Source organism: Neomonachus schauinslandi, chromosome 7 (assembly GCF_002201575.2).
Source record: "Neomonachus schauinslandi chromosome 7, ASM220157v2, whole genome shotgun sequence".
NCBI lineage: Eukaryota > Metazoa > Chordata > Mammalia > Carnivora > Phocidae > Neomonachus > Neomonachus schauinslandi.
Window position 1 is genome coordinate 54,837,584 of NC_058409.1, and position 15,551 is coordinate 54,853,134.

The window sequence follows — 15,551 nt, forward strand, 5'->3', positions numbered from 1 at the left end:
AACACGTCAGATATACCTTAAGGGCAGATGAAATACCCGGATATATCATTACACGCTAACACACTTAAACCCATTCTGAAAGATCCACACTGCAAGTTTCACTCATTTAATTATTGATGCACTAATTTTGACTCATGCCAGGACTAGAATATATTGACACTTAGCCAGAGTTGACATGATCATAAGGGCACCAAAAACCAAAGACCTTCACACCTGCCCGGGTTATAGACCTGGCTTCTGACCGCTCAGTTGTCAGGCAGAACATGGTGCCAGTTTGGCTTCTTTTTCCCAAGGTGAGTCAGGCCCTGGCTACCAGGCATCAGTCAGACCTTTATAATTTTCAGTATATGGCTTCCAGGTAGGTTTTTATTTTCATTCTGGTCCCCACCCTCAGCCCACCCCGCTTCCCCCAGAAATGATTTATGGCCTAAGTCTCACTTGGCCAGTGTTACATAACCCGTTGTCCTGTCATAATGATGTATTGGCCTGATCTGTTAACATTATTAAAAGCTTATATATGCCTTTTGAATATTTTCGTGAAATTTGTTGGGCGTTCTGGAGGTTTCTCACCCACGAGATGAAGGATTGACTCTACCTACTGCTCTTCGGTAGATTGTTCGTTTGGCCGATTTATCATCTCAGACTATGTTTCTGGATCCGCCGTCTGCTTGATGATGATGCGATTTTCAGTGCCAGACCCTCTTCTTCCCTGGATGTTTCTGTCATACACTGTGTGTTCTTCAGGCCTTTCTTATCTTGGGTCACTTCCTTGGTTTTCCATGACACTCTGGCTTGGAGTTCCTGGTTTTTACTCTTTTGGTATAAGTGTAATATAAATAGTATAAAAATATGTATGGTCCATAGACAGATATAGAAAAAACAAAGCACCTGTATTTTTTTTATTATTATTATTTATTCATTCGAGACACAGAGATACAGAGAGAGAGAGAGAGAGAGAGAGAGCATGAGCAGGGGAAGAAGCAGAGGGATGGGGAGAAGCAGGCTCCCCGCCGAGCAGGGAGCCCGATGTGGGCCTCAATCCCAGGACCCTGGGATCATGACCTGAGCCGAAGGCAGACGCTTAACCATCTGAGCCACCCAGGTGCCCAAAGCACCTGTATTTTAATAATATGTCCCATCTTGCTAAAATCAGTACAAGTAATTATCCGTGTCTTACTTTATCAACTTGTATTACAATTTCCTTTCTGTACACTTTGTATCATTCTCTTTTGATGATGGTTGTGAACTCCTGGCCTTTCACAGACTTCACCAGGGTTAGTATCTTCTGCTCTGATGGATCGGATTGATTTACTTTGGTCAGTGGGAGCTCTTTGGGACCAGCGCCTTTGTCCTTGTAGCACTGTCCCTGACATTACTGGAAATATCCTTGCTTTGTGGTCACAACAGGATGTTCCAGTCCTATCGTAATTATTTCTGCTTCCAGACATGAAATCAACTCCCCTCCAAGGAATCCTTTACAAGTCATATGTTCATAATGATTTTTCTCGTTTGATAGATTAGGGTTTTAGATTCTGCTTTTCTTACCGTACAAAGTTTCTTGGACCATTAAGACACTGACAGCACCAAGCTGAAGATCAGCCTGCCTGCCCTCTGTGTCGTGGTTGGTGCTCCTGCTGCAGATCATGTCACAACCACCCCAACAGTCATGTTTTCAAATGCAGTGATGATGCCAAAATAGCACACGTTTGGGGCTTGCATTTGTGATCATGGCACTGGTGACCCCAGTCCCAATTAACCAGTTGTCATTCCAAATGCACTGATTGCTCAGGGAAGAAGGGCCCCTCTACAGCACACCGCAGTCAGGTAGCTGCCTTGCTTACCAGGTTGATTAGGTATCTGGCCCTCAGGCTTTAATGCCGAACTCTCTTTGTCTTACACTCTATGCCCTAAGGACCTTTTACCTTTTAAAAAAAACCAGTTGATGGCTTATACCAGACTGATGGTGGGTCTGGCAGAGAACATACTTGTATTTATAAATAAGCTTCCTAGAAATAGTTTTTAACCCAAAGAGCAGGTTCTACTTTTGTGTCCTCAGGAGGGATATGCGGAGATGGCAATATTTGGGATTAAGATGAGAGGGATGATGACACTTTATGTAGCTTCCAGATCACTCCTTGTTCAAAATTCCCCACACTCTAGACCGTACTCTCTCCTCCTCTTCCTATCCTGAAATAGTATCAGGACTCTATCTTCTTGTCCTGCTAAATTCTAAGCTCTTCGAGACCGTGAACCATGCTTTGTCACCTAATGCAGCACATACACACCACTGATGCTAAATTAAGTCTCTCGAGTTCATATTTTTTAAAATTTTAGCTGGGGTAAGGGTGCCTCAGGATTCTTTTTATTTTTGATTGAATATTAGGTGAAGAACCCTGGATTTTGACATGATACTGGCAGTGATGTATGTGGTTAAGATGGAAAAATAATTTGGTTCTCTAGATAAAACTATTTGAAACATGGAGCCAGTGAGGGAAAATAGTAAAAGGTTCTTAGTGTTGAAAATAGGGAAACTGCTGTGATAAGTTCTTAGGAAGTTGTTAATTATTATTAATTGGTTATTAATAAAGGACACACTTATTTAACAAGATCATAGTAATAATAAAAACAAGTATATGCCTGGTACTGTTCAAAGTACTCTACAGGTAAAATCTCATTTAATCCTCACCATATACCTATGTGGTCCATACGTTTAATAATCCCATTTTATCACGAAGGCAGTTGAGGTACAGAGAGGCTAAGGTCACACAACTAGTACATGGTGGAGTTGGAATTCAAAACTAGGCTGTGTGACACCAGGTCCTGGGCTGTTACTGGCTTAGTCGTTGGCCTCAGAAAGGAGTCACGTGTTTCCATACTACTAAGAAAACTCTAAAGACAGCATCCAACCTGAACTTGAGCACAGGCTACTCAGCTGTTAATTTCAGGAAGTTTTAAAATGAGAAATCATGGAACCTCAGAAATGGAAAGACCTTGAGAAGTTTCTTTTGTCCAGGTCTTCATTTCGGAGATGAGGGGACTGCAAGCAGTGGATTATGTGAGGGGCTGAGAGTTACACATCTAGTTGGGGCCAGCCTGGCAGCCAGAATCCGAGTCTTAGGATACTGGTCCCATGGTCTTTCTGGTTAGCCCCCAGGCTTTGATTTATAAGCATTCATCTCACATACTACACCATAAAGTGAACTGCACATGATTTGATGCAGAAAAGCTGAAATAAATTCAGCTCCTACCTTGTAAATTTGCATTTCATTACTATAGCACCTTTTAATGTGTATATTGAAAGTAGTAGGAAAAGCCCTGATAGTATTTTTTTTTTTTTACTTTATTGCTTCCTGTACTTGAACTGATATTATTTGTACAAATGGGAGCACGTGGACCAGAGAGGCTTTAGCTACCTCAGGACAACCTCTCTGTAACTGGCCTCTAAGCTACACAAGTGTGCTGTCCCTTTGGAGTATTAAGAGCCTCCCTATTCCACACCAAGTACTTTCTTATTTGGGGAAAGCTAAGGGATGGTGACGTTCATTTCCTTGGCTTCCTTTAGAACTGCCTTAGCCCTTTGTATTGGCTCTTAGGCACGAAAGGTGCTTAAAAAGTTGTGTTGAAGAGCTCCAAGAAATTGGTGTCTTTTATATTGGACAGGCTCTTTTTTTTAAGATCAAGACTCTGGATTTCCTATAGGCTTCAGGTAGTGAATGGCCTCATTTGAATTTAAATGCTTGGGAAGGAGTGGGCTGCTATGGCTGATTCTTCTAGGCATGGGAATAGTGGGTAAGTACTGAGTAAACTGCCCTTTTGAGTAATCTGCTTGGAAGTGCCTCCCACGCAGAGATTTGTTATAAAACTCCCACACAGTGAAAAGTGGCATTTTTTAAAAAGCTAATAATTTAAGCTTCAACACTGGAGGCAATAAATGTAGAAAATGGGAGCCAGATAAAAAATATACATTAACATTTAAACATTTTTGGTAGATGTATGTATACGCAAATGAGATTTCTAATTGATTCATACCAATTTCAGAAAATCTCTTCTTTAAAATCACTTTAAAAGCCAAGATTGTTCGATCCAAAAGGTAACTTCTCAGCACCACCTTGTGGTAACTTTTAAAAGTTACCTGGATGTTGGCTTACAGTAGGATTTATATTAGTATTACAGCGTACAATGGAGAAGTAGAAAGTGTAATTGGAAATAGCCACCTAATTTCTTCAGTACCACAGGGGGAAATTAGTACTTTTATTTTGTGTAATACTTATAGCTCCTGTTACCAACAAACCTGTATTTTGTGGAAGCCTAAACACGTTTATTTTAGGAACAGTGTAGCAGAGAAAAATATTTTTTATGTAGTGGATATTCCATGCATAGTAATTAAGTGAATGGATAAACAGAGAAGATAATGTGAAAACAATTGACCTGAAATTACTAAAGTAGTAATTTAAAAAAAAAATCATTTACCGTAAGAAACAATGCTATCCACTGGCCACACAGACGGGATGGGATTGACTGGGAAACAAGACCGAAGACCACAGCTCAGAAATCCCAGGATGCAGCAGAGCAAAGAGCTGCCCTGGGGCTTGCTACAGGCAAGCCAGAAAAAGAAATCCCAAAGCCAGCATTAACCCGGAAGCCCTGATGTGACAAAGCAAGACAGGGGGCACCCTCGTGGTGTCAGCCCCGCATTCCCACAGGGTCTCCTTAAAACTGGCGCCTGTCCTGGGAACCTGTGGTCAACAATGACAGAAAGCCAGTCCCAAGCCCCAAGATGAGCCCCAGATCAGGAAATGCCAGACATTTGAGGGAAACCAACCCTCTGAAAGTGGCATTAGATTCAACAAGAAGCAGTAACAGTCAAGGAATAAAGGAAAATATGAAAATAGGTGCTATTGGTAATTTATTCAACTCATCTACTTAACAAGTACTTATTGAACACTTAAGCTTACAAAAACAAAGCTAAAATTAAGAAAGAGGAAAATTGGAGGGGGCACCTGACTGGCTCTGTCAGTGGATCGTGCAACTCTTGATCTCGGGGTTGTGAGTTTGAGCTCCACGTTGGGTGTGGAGATTACTTAAAAATAAAATCTTAAAAAGAAAAAAAATGGGGCACCTGGGTGGCTCGGTTGGTTAAGCATTTGCCTTCGGCTCAGGTCATGATCTCAGTGTCCTGGGATCGAGCCCCGCATCGGGCTCCCTGCTCAGCGGGGAGCCTGCTTCTCCCTCTCTCTCTGCTTTTCCTTCCCCCACAACCCCGCTCTGCTCGCTCTCTCAAATAAATAAAATTTTAAAAAACAAACAAAAACCCCCACGGTGTTAAGCAATTATAGATAGAAAATTGGTTGTTAGAAGACATTTTATGGATGCCTCCTACTTAAATTTTATTGTCACATTTTCAAAGTTTCTCCCATTAAATTATGTTTATATTTTCTTTGTAGATTAGTTCGTGTATATTTTTAAATTTAGTTGTAAAAAGAGAAGAGAAAGATGCAAATCAGATACTGTGAAAGAAATTGAAGAAAGAATGATTTTTTTGTCATTTCTTAATGTGTGGCTTTTATTTTCCTAGAATTCTTTTGCAGCTTTGCCATACCTATCCATTTAATTCTGTTTAATTTTGTAGTACGTGTTAGTACAAAGGAACTGTTGAAGAGGTTGACATTTCATTTGTTCCGCATGATGTGGGCTCCCTTTTAACAGGAATATTTTTTCCATGTAATAATGAGTTGAGAAGTGGTTCGTAAAATATTATAGTTTTGAAAATGTCAGCCTACTAGTTTTAATCCCAATGACTTGTTTGGCGTAAACCTTAGGTAATAAAGGCTTCAGAGGCTGTGTAAATAGTTTTATATCCCTGAGTATCTCTAAAGACCTAGAATTTAAACTAAGGAATGTGGGGCATCTGGGTGGCTCAGTCGTTAAGCGTCTGCCTTTGGCTCAGGTCATGATCCCAGGGTCCTGGGATCGAGCCCCACATCGGGCTCCCTGCTTGGCAGGAAGCCTGCTTCTCCCTCTCCCGCTCCCCCTGCTTGTGTCTCTCGCTGTCTCTTTCTCTGTGTCAAATTAAAAAAATAAATAAATAAAATAAACTAAGGAATGTATCCTGTCTTTCTAGCTTTGAATTATGAATACATAATGCCTATATTATACTGAAGAATGTTCAGAGTCTAATACGTTTTCCACCTGTGCGTAAGATACGAAAATCATATTGGAATTTAGTACTAAAATTACAGTTACCATATGTTTAAAATGTCATTTGTTCTTTGTTCTCTGGTTGTGGTTTTGAGGGAAAAGGGGAGAAACCAAAGAAAAGTAAACTCGCCCCCTCCAAAAAATATTTAAAATTCAAAAAATCATTAATAGGCTTTTCCTGGAAGAAAGGGACATAGAACAATTTGTGTTTGAAAAAATGTTTATCCTCAGAACTAACAAAAGGGAATGCAGACTTAAATAACATTTTTGGCTATCAGATTTGCAAGATTTTCACTGCTAGTATTCTGTGGTAAGTGGACCAAAAAAATGGCGTTCTCATGTGGTAGAATAAGGTCACACCCTTCAGCAGGTTCTGAGGTTTAGCTAAGCATTCAGTGTCTCCTGACTGCCGTAAACCATGTCTGGTACTAGTTGCTCAGAAGGATCGAGAAGCCGGGAAAATCAATCAGCTGGAAGGACAGCATCAAGTGCTTGCTCTTCAGTGGGAGACTTCATGACACTCCCCATAGTTGCCCACAACAGCCATCTGAAAGCTGTTTCCTTTGGTACCCCAGGTGACAGCTTAGGTGCTAAGAAGTGACGCTCCTCTTGGTGGGTACAGGAGCCTCCCTGCTATAGAGCCTCAGCCCCCTGGAGCCATGGTCTATTGTAACACCTTCCCATTGGGTTTCCCAGTTTCCTGCAAGGAGTGTGGGAGTTAGAAGAGTCACCAAACTCGGGAATACCTAAGCATATGATGCCTGCTAGGTATTTATAATCCCTTCAAATCATTTATCAATGAGGGGTTATTTTTCTCCTCAGCAGTGATACTTACTAATATGGTTATCAGTGTACCTTTATCAGGTTCCTAGAGGAACAGAGCTAGAAATTGAAAAGTCAGATTCTTTCACAGAAGGGAACGGGGTTTTGTTAACCCTTTACTCACAAAGAATGAGTGTGATCTCTTTTTTAGAACACAGTTTAACACTATATACTGAAAGCTTTGATTGTGCGTATATCCTTTCAATCCAGCAGTATTGTTTTTAGGGATTTATTGTAACAAATACGATGTATGCACAAAGAGGTATCTGTATATAGGTAGGTTATCACGGTATTATTTGCGATGGGGAATAATTAGTGACCGTCTAAATGCAGTTGGTTAGGAAAAATACGCTATGTTCATATTATGAATACTCTGTGGGTTTATGGAATAAGTTTTTCCAGGAAAAAAGACATTAAAAGTCTTTATATTGAAATATTTAGTGTTTAACTTTGATGTTCTGCTATATAATTTTTATTTTAGCCATGAATCACTAATTTTTAACTTTGACCATGTGTTACTTTTCTAAATGATTGTGTTTTACAGAAATGACCAATGAAGGTCACTTTAAATACATGCTCCTTAAATTAAATAATCATACATTTTAAGAGTTTAATACCATTTAAAAAGGCTTGATCTTGAATTCCTTTAATGAAATTTTATACATTTTATAATCTCCTCAGGTGTATCTCACCTCAGCATCTAAAGTGATGATCTCGAAATGTATCAAGCCAGTGAAATCATTCTCAGTTCATTTTGTCATATAAGTTATTGTATAATTTCTAACTTCTAATTAAAATCTCATAAACTAAAAACCTATCAAAATTGATAAAGTGAATACAGATTTTTTTTTTTTTTAGTTGGTCTATAGGATTACTCTTCGGGGCTGAGGAGGTTAAATCATTATGGAAAGAAACTGTGGTTCAGTGATTAAATGGGAAAAAGCCATATAACCACATATTTGCATATTTGGTAAAATTTAGATGCCAGCCCTCTGCTCTTTTTGTCAAGTTATGGGTAGGTTAGTGCATACCATCATTACGTCCTAAGGGGTTTTAAATACACAAAAACACACACACACACAATTTATTTTCCATCTTCCACTTAGTAGTATGCCCACATCGTGGTTTATCACCCCATCTGCTGATAGTCTTTCCATTCTATTTGTTTCAGAAAATGTAAAACAAATAGGTCCTCAAGGGGCATGTGGTACTTCAAGGAATATTGAAAAGGAAAATATAATTTGAGCTGTACTTTCAACAAAATAAGAATCATAGAAGGAGGATCCAAGGAAATGTTCATTGGATTTATTACTGCCTATTTTGTACTAATTGTGTTTCTTATTCTCCTTACAAATGGGTAGTAGAGAATTAGTTGACCCTATGGAAATGCCATGTACTGAAGAAGATTGGTCCTTGGGACTTAGCCTATGATTGTAGTCCCTGTCCGTCAGGGACTGTTACCTCAGGACTCAGTTTCTCCACCTAAGAAATGAATGGATTAGATGAGATAATCTCTTAGGTCTTTCTCAACTAAAAAAGCCCTTAGGACTTAAGTAATTTTTAATGCTAAGATTTATGATGATAAAACTTCTGAACTGATAATTTTATGTTCTGTCTTTCAGTTTATACCTGTTCAAACTAGGAATAGCACCCCAGATCCAGGATTTGTTGGGAAAAGTAGACTTCACAGGTATTACTCTTTATTTTTACATTGTCATTTTACTAAGAAATGTATCAATACTTGTCCTTTTGATAGCATCGATTCCTGTTTTTCCTCTATATTGATCAGAGGAGAAAACTTTATTATCTTGTTTGTATTCGACCACTTTTCCTTTCACCACATTTGTGAAATGAGAAATAGGCTGACTTCTTCCTAAGGTTCTTGTTTAGAAATGCCCCACCTTCTGGATGAAGACACTTTTTTCCCTTTTTTTTTTAAATAATGGCATTTTTAATATTCTTTTTTGTTTTTTGTTTTTTAGAGAGAGTGCACACTCGTTGGGGAGGGGCAGAGGGAGAAGGAGAAAGAGAATCTTAAGCAGGCTCCATGCCTAGCGTGGAGCCCAATGCTGCAGGGCTTGATCTCACGATCTGAGCCAAAATCAAGACTCGGTCACTTAACCGACTAAGCCACCCAGATGCCCCCTTTAATATTCTTTATTCAGAAAAATAAGCCTCGGATTTCTGGGAGAGAGACCGTGGGATGATGACATTTCTTGATGTAAATATATTCATTCCTGTTTCCATCTCTGTGTCTTTCTTTGATATTGTTTGTTGTTGTTCTTTTTCAGAGGAAGAAATTAGTAATATGAGAAAGGAACTTGAGAAATATGGAATACAAATGCCATCTTTCAGCAAAATAGGTGGGATTCTGGCTAATGAACTGTCAGTGGATGAAGCTGCTTGTGAGTCTATTTAAAATCAGAGCTTACTATTGACATGAGACTTACCTATACTTTATTTCTTGATTTTGGTTACAAGAAGGAATATTTAGAAGATACTTTCAGCCCCCTTTTGAAGTTTTTATTGTATGTATTGTAGATGGTTAAGTTGAGCATATGAGAATATAACCATGTAATTGATTTATTAGACTTTAAACATCTACATGTGCAATGTGAATAAGAGTTTTCAGAAATACCTTTATTCAAAATATTTCTTTGCTGTTTGTGTGTCATCAGATTTTAGTGGTAGAGTATATTGCTATATTATCCTTAAGTGTTGCAGGTTACATTGCCAGTATCATTTGGAAACAAACTGGTACTTTAACAATGTCCACATACCCCTTCAGCCCTCGGGGGTTGACATAGGGCTTGATTCATTTTAGCCATTCATAAATTCATAGGGATGACATGGCGGATGCTGAGACAGGACCCGAGCGAGATGGGCAAGTGGAGAGGTTGTCAGAGGGGTGCTCTGTGAAGTGTCTAGGGTGTCTTATTTGGCCTTTTTAACTCGAAGCCAGAGAAGAAAGTAAAACTGCTTACATTCATGCAGTGTCCCTGCAACTGTCCATGTTGTCTTTGGCTCAGGAAAATCCTTTTTTTCCCTCTTCCCAGTGCACGCTGCAGTTATAGCCATTAATGAAGCTATTGAAAAAGGAGTAGCGGAACAAACCATTAAAACGTTAAGAAACCCAAATGCAGTTTTAACTTTAGTAGATGACGGCCTCGCACAGGAATACCAGAAGGAACTCTGGGAAGCCAAGAAAAGGAAAGAGGAAAATGCAAGACTGAAGGTATGTAATTAGATTCTCAGTAACACGGCTCTGAGTGGCTAGTTTGAAAAAGCCTTGAGGTTACAAGCGATCATTTTCGATCACCTGGCAGTGGTCTCTACAGTGGTCTGTACAGCTGTAAGCAGTTGGTTTGCCTGGAATGTGAAGGGCAAAGCAGACCCTGCACTATGGAAAGAAAGAAGGCTTCCTTTTCTGCTGATTCTTGCAGGCTACAAGGATTGAAGGTCATGTCGTAGACTTATTACTTACCCGGGAAGTGTGGAAGTAATGGCTCAAGATCTTGCCTTGTTCGGCATCACCTGCAGACCTTGTATTAGCTGGGTCACCTGTAGATTTATTGATAGAGGTTCCTGATTTGGTGTGGTGAAGCTGAGAGCTGGTGTTTTGAATTCACTCTCACATTTTGCCTTCCCATCTCTGCAAGGCAGCCTGACCCTGACTTGATACTTCTGCCTTCCCTCTAGCGTTACTGAGGACTTTGTTGATGTACAGAGCTTCCACTTCCTGGCCAGCTTTCTCCTCCTTAAGCTCCTGCCATGTCAGCCTCAGCTCCGTTAGCAAAACTTCCCACTTGATCTTACTGCCTTCTCTGACCTGGTGGCTTCTGCCTGCATGTGGCACGCTTGCCCACCCTGCCCGCCTGCCTCAGTGTTGGCTGCTCGGCTGCCAAGGTTCTCCTCTGCATCTCTCAGTGTCTCCTCTCCCTCCTGCCTCTGCGTACGGGGATTTTGTAAGGCCTGACCTGCAGTCACTTCGGTCTCTGTTCCTCCTCAGACAAGCTCATCCACTTGCTGAGGAAATCAGCCGTCAGCTTGATACCAGGCCCCTCGAATGCTCCTCCAGATGACTTCATCTCTCTGTCCCATGCACCTTGCCCCTCATCACCTAGGAAGAGTGTTCATCTCTACCGTGCCCTTCTCACACACGTGCCTCTCGCTGACCTGCCTCTGGAATGACTGCTACGATGTTTTAGAACTCTGCCCACGCCCCCCCCACCACTCCTGTATTCTGTCCATCACTGCATTCTATTGCCTCTTCTTGCCAGGCTTACATCTGTCCCACACCTTCTAGTCTCACCACTCTGGCCCCAGCCCTCCCTCCCAACCGTGCCTCAGTGTTCTTGCACAGCTTCCTTACAGGTGGCCGTGCTTCCTCCCATCCTGCAAGCCAATCCCTCTCAGAGCTAGAGATTGCAAAATTATTTAATCTTTAGCTACAGATCAGATGTCAGCCCCCACAAAGCTCCCTGGGTTCCCTACTGCCTACCGAGTTAAGTATAGGCCCTTCGCTTGGCTTTAAGAAGCCTCCAGAATGCCCACCCAACCTCCCCATCATTCTGGCTAACCCCGAACACACGCTCTATGCTGTAGCCCAGCGTGCCAAGCTGTCTCACCTTTGTGACCAAATCCTGTGGTCTACATCCTGCTCCCTGCTCTGCCCTTAACATCGCTCTGTTCCTCCAAGCCCTCCTCAATTGTTTTCTCTTTTTCAAGTGTTGTTTTCCAACTAAATATGTACTTCTCCTCTAAAATGTATTCTCTTCTATGTATAGCTGTTATTCATGGTGTCAGTTTTATTAGACTGAATCAAATGAAATTGCCAACATTCCACTGACTTCAGTCTACCAAAAAATGGCAGTATGGTCAAGTGGTCCAACATGGTGTTTGCCACGTTAGACAGGCCCTTTCAGAGAGTCACTGGGGCTGCTGTTTGTCTTTGCCAGGCCTATCTAACCCTAGTTCCCTGCACAGAGCGAGCACTCTTCAATGCTTATATTGAATTCAAATGAATATAAGTAAATGGTTTTTCTCACTCTTTGCATTTTGCTTTTAAATACCGAGCTTTGGACATATTTTATTTAACCTCAGGAATCAGTGAAGACTTTGTTTTGTAGAATAACTGTATTTCAGAAGAAGAAAGAGATGCCTATGAAGAACTGCTGACCCAAGCAGAAATCCAAGGCAACATCAATAAAGTCAACAGTAAGTAGTGGATTGCATGAAGGAAATGGCTCCTGCTAAAACACACACATTCTCCTCGTCAGAATCTCACCAAGACTCTCAGCTGGTATCCTTGTAACACTGCCTTATGTGATGAAAATTCCACTCAGTGTCAGTGTTGTTCTTAATTATGGTGCATGGTCTGGCAGTTTCCCATGGAAATTTTAGGTGATCTTGCTCCACTGCCCATGCAAAGTATCTCAGAGCATCTTGAAGCTAGTTTAGCTCTCCCTTCCTGTTTTATCATAGGTACAGTGTATGTCATATTTTGAACCTATCCCTTATTGGGCTAACAGGGAAGGCTATCTAGTAAAAGATTATGACTTAAGGATTATCATTTCTTGCCCATGATTATGTGTCAGTGTTTGGAATTGAAAAGGTATTGTTGACACCTCTGCTCTTTATTACTTCCCAGTCATTAGTCTGCAGTTTGTAAGTACTGTTTTCTTACAGCGTGTATAGTTTTTTTTGGCAAGTCAATGAGACTGGATAGGCAATGACATTGCATTGTGACAGGTTTGAATCCTATGTCAGAAAACTCAGGTAATTAAAATGAGCATATGCAAGTTCAGAGACATTAATCTCCTTATTAGTCTCTTCTCCCCTCTCTAATAAAATTTGGTTTCACTTGAAGCAGTAAGGAATTCTACCTGACATTTATTTCCCCTAGGGCAACCTAAAGAGCCCCTATATACACAAAAAACAAATACGTGAAAGATCATTTAGCCCATTAATAAAGCATGTGAACCATCTGCCAAAGTTAAACTTGGGAGTATCCACTAATTACAACACTCCTAAACTTTCTCTTTGATTCAACCTCGTAGATGAGCTTTGAATGTTCTTAACACCTTCAAAGAAACTATAGATTTTACCATAAAGTTTGCTCCCAAGTCACTGGTAGAGACCTATCCAAAGGGTTCAAACAGTAATTAAGGAGGCCCAGAGAAAATTGATGTAAACATCTAGGAGTTAACAACTGAGTAGGTTTGAGAATTTCCCTCACACACAAAACTGCTGAGAGCTCCCGGTAACTCTTTTTAAGGGAACACCTTAACACTGTAGAATGCATGTTCCTCTTCTTTTATTCTTATTTAATTTCTAACCTATTGGTGATGATACATGAAACACAATTTTAAGTTTCTCTTTCTGCTCTGTTTGAAAGATGAGAATTTCATTATGCTTGACAGAAATGAATTGCAGGAAGAAATTAATATTCCCAGCAAGACAGCTGAGGTCCATAAACTCAGTGAAGAAGTGATTCCATAGCCATCTGCCATCCTTTATTTTTGAAAAGTTTATAACCACTAAAACAGGTTTCTTATTTATTTTAAATAAAAGGCCTTGTATAAATGTTTTAATACTTACTGACATAATTTCCTGACCACAAATTTAATGCCACGTTGCTTATACATTTTTAAATAAAAGGTATAAGATGATTTGCACTAATGCATAACCAGCTTAAATTATGAAGGGCATTGCCGTGTTTGATGGCTTTAAGTGTGTAGAACATGATGATTCTGAAGTTTTTTTATCTCTCCCCATCTGAAAATTTATAGTCAAGCGGAACTAAGAAGAGTCTTGAAAAACCCCTAAAGTATATTTTAATCAGTGACATGACAATAAGACAACTCTATGCTTTAAAATATATGAGTATAGCTACTTGACAAGCTTTTTCTCAACCCTGTAGGTTATTATACTAAAATGTTAAGGTGTCTACGTTCATAATAGCCAGAGAAGTGATGTAAGTGACAGTTTTGACAGCAATGTCACCGGATCTGTCGGCGGAAGCTTCAGCTTTGTCTGACCTGCAGTCATTTAACTTTGGGTTTGGCCCATGCATTCCATTCATTACAAGACATATTCTGTTAAGACCAGGGCTGGAAGTTTGGTTAAATGCACAGTATAAAAGAGGGGACAGCTCACTTTATTTTTTTTAGAAGAAATGGTTCATAAAGAATGTCTTAAGGGTATGATTTCTGGTACTCTTTTACCATCCAGTGGTGCAAACTCATAAAATGGAGTTTTCAGAGGGGAAGCAGGATCCTTTCCAGAATAATGACAGACACAGCTGAGAGACCGTGGGTGACACTCACAGAATAGCAGAGGCCACGCGTGTCCACTGACCTTCCTTTCTGGGATTTTTTTTGTTGGCTGCATCAATTCTTACAACAGAAAAAATAGGTTTAGGTTCTTAGAGTCCTTTAGAAGAAGTTTAAGTTTTTGGTGGGTGTAACTAAGAAGATTGCATTGGCTGGAAGTATTTCCTGCTATTGAATGATGTGTCTCAGGAGAAAGGTTATGGAGGGTAGCTCCTTGTGAATGAGTTACAGAAGGTGAATTGTCATCTGTTAAAATGGTTAGAGTAATCTTAGCTGCAATCTAGTCATGTATTAGGGAGACAGACTAACCCTTGAAAAGCTCTAGAAATCTATGGGTCTGTGTTATTTCTGCTATCCTGAAACCTTTTTTTTTTTTTTTTTAAGATTTTATCTATCTGTTTAGAGAGCATGAGTGGGGTGGAGGCAGAGGGAAAGGGAGGGAGAGAGAATCCCAAGTAGGCTCCCTACCCAGAGCGCAGAGCCCGACATGGGACTCGATCCCACGACCCTGAGATCATGACCTGAGCCAAAATCAAGAGTGGGACACTTAACTGACTGAACCCCCCAGGCGCCCCTGAAACCTTCTTTATGGGGCAGAATGGTGCTGTTTCTGTCCAGTTTGCCGTTGCCTGGTGGCACAGTTGCCCGCTCATTCTCCCAGTTCATCAGCAATTCTCTTCAGTTTTCTGAAAACTATGAGGAATCTCCTGTTTCAGGCACTCTTGGTTTGGTTATTAAAATTCAGATCTTGGGGGGCGCCTGGGTGGCTCAGTCGGTTAAGCGTCTGCCTTCGGCTCAGGTCGTGATCCTGGAGTCCTGGGATCGAGCCCCGCCTCAGGCTCCCTGCTTAGTGGGGAAGTCTGCCTCTCCCTCTCCACCTGCCTGTCTCCCCTGCTCATGCTCTCTCTCTCTCTCAAATAAGTAAATAAATAAAATCCTAAAAAATAAAAAAATAAATTAATTAATTAAATAAAATAAAATTCAGATCTTGGGCAACCCTCTGGGGTCCCCTCCCTCTTTGGGAGCTTTGTACTCTATCACTCAATAAACTTTGCTATCTGTCAATAAACTTTACTACTGGTCAATAAACCTTGCTTTGCTGCCCGAAGGAAGGAAGGAAAGAAAGAAAGAGAGAGAGAGAGAGAGAGAGAAAGAAAGAAAGAAAGAAAGAAAGAAAGAAAGAAAGAAAGAAAGAAA

The 15,551-nt window shown here is 40.5% G+C and overlaps 1 protein-coding gene across 1 annotated transcript in view; it reads left to right on the forward strand.

Annotated features, from left to right (window-relative positions):
- Positions 1 to 15,551, forward strand: part of IQGAP2 (IQ motif containing GTPase activating protein 2) — a 293,302-nt gene that overhangs the window by 160,361 nt on the left and 117,390 nt on the right. Inside the window, exons 6-9 of the mRNA XM_044916696.1 lie at positions 8,643 to 8,710; positions 9,312 to 9,425; positions 10,077 to 10,255; positions 12,150 to 12,237. Of these exons, the coding sequence (XP_044772631.1) occupies positions 8,643 to 8,710; positions 9,312 to 9,425; positions 10,077 to 10,255; positions 12,150 to 12,237 (449 nt within the window). The remainder of the gene's footprint in view (positions 1 to 8,642; positions 8,711 to 9,311; positions 9,426 to 10,076; positions 10,256 to 12,149; positions 12,238 to 15,551) is intronic.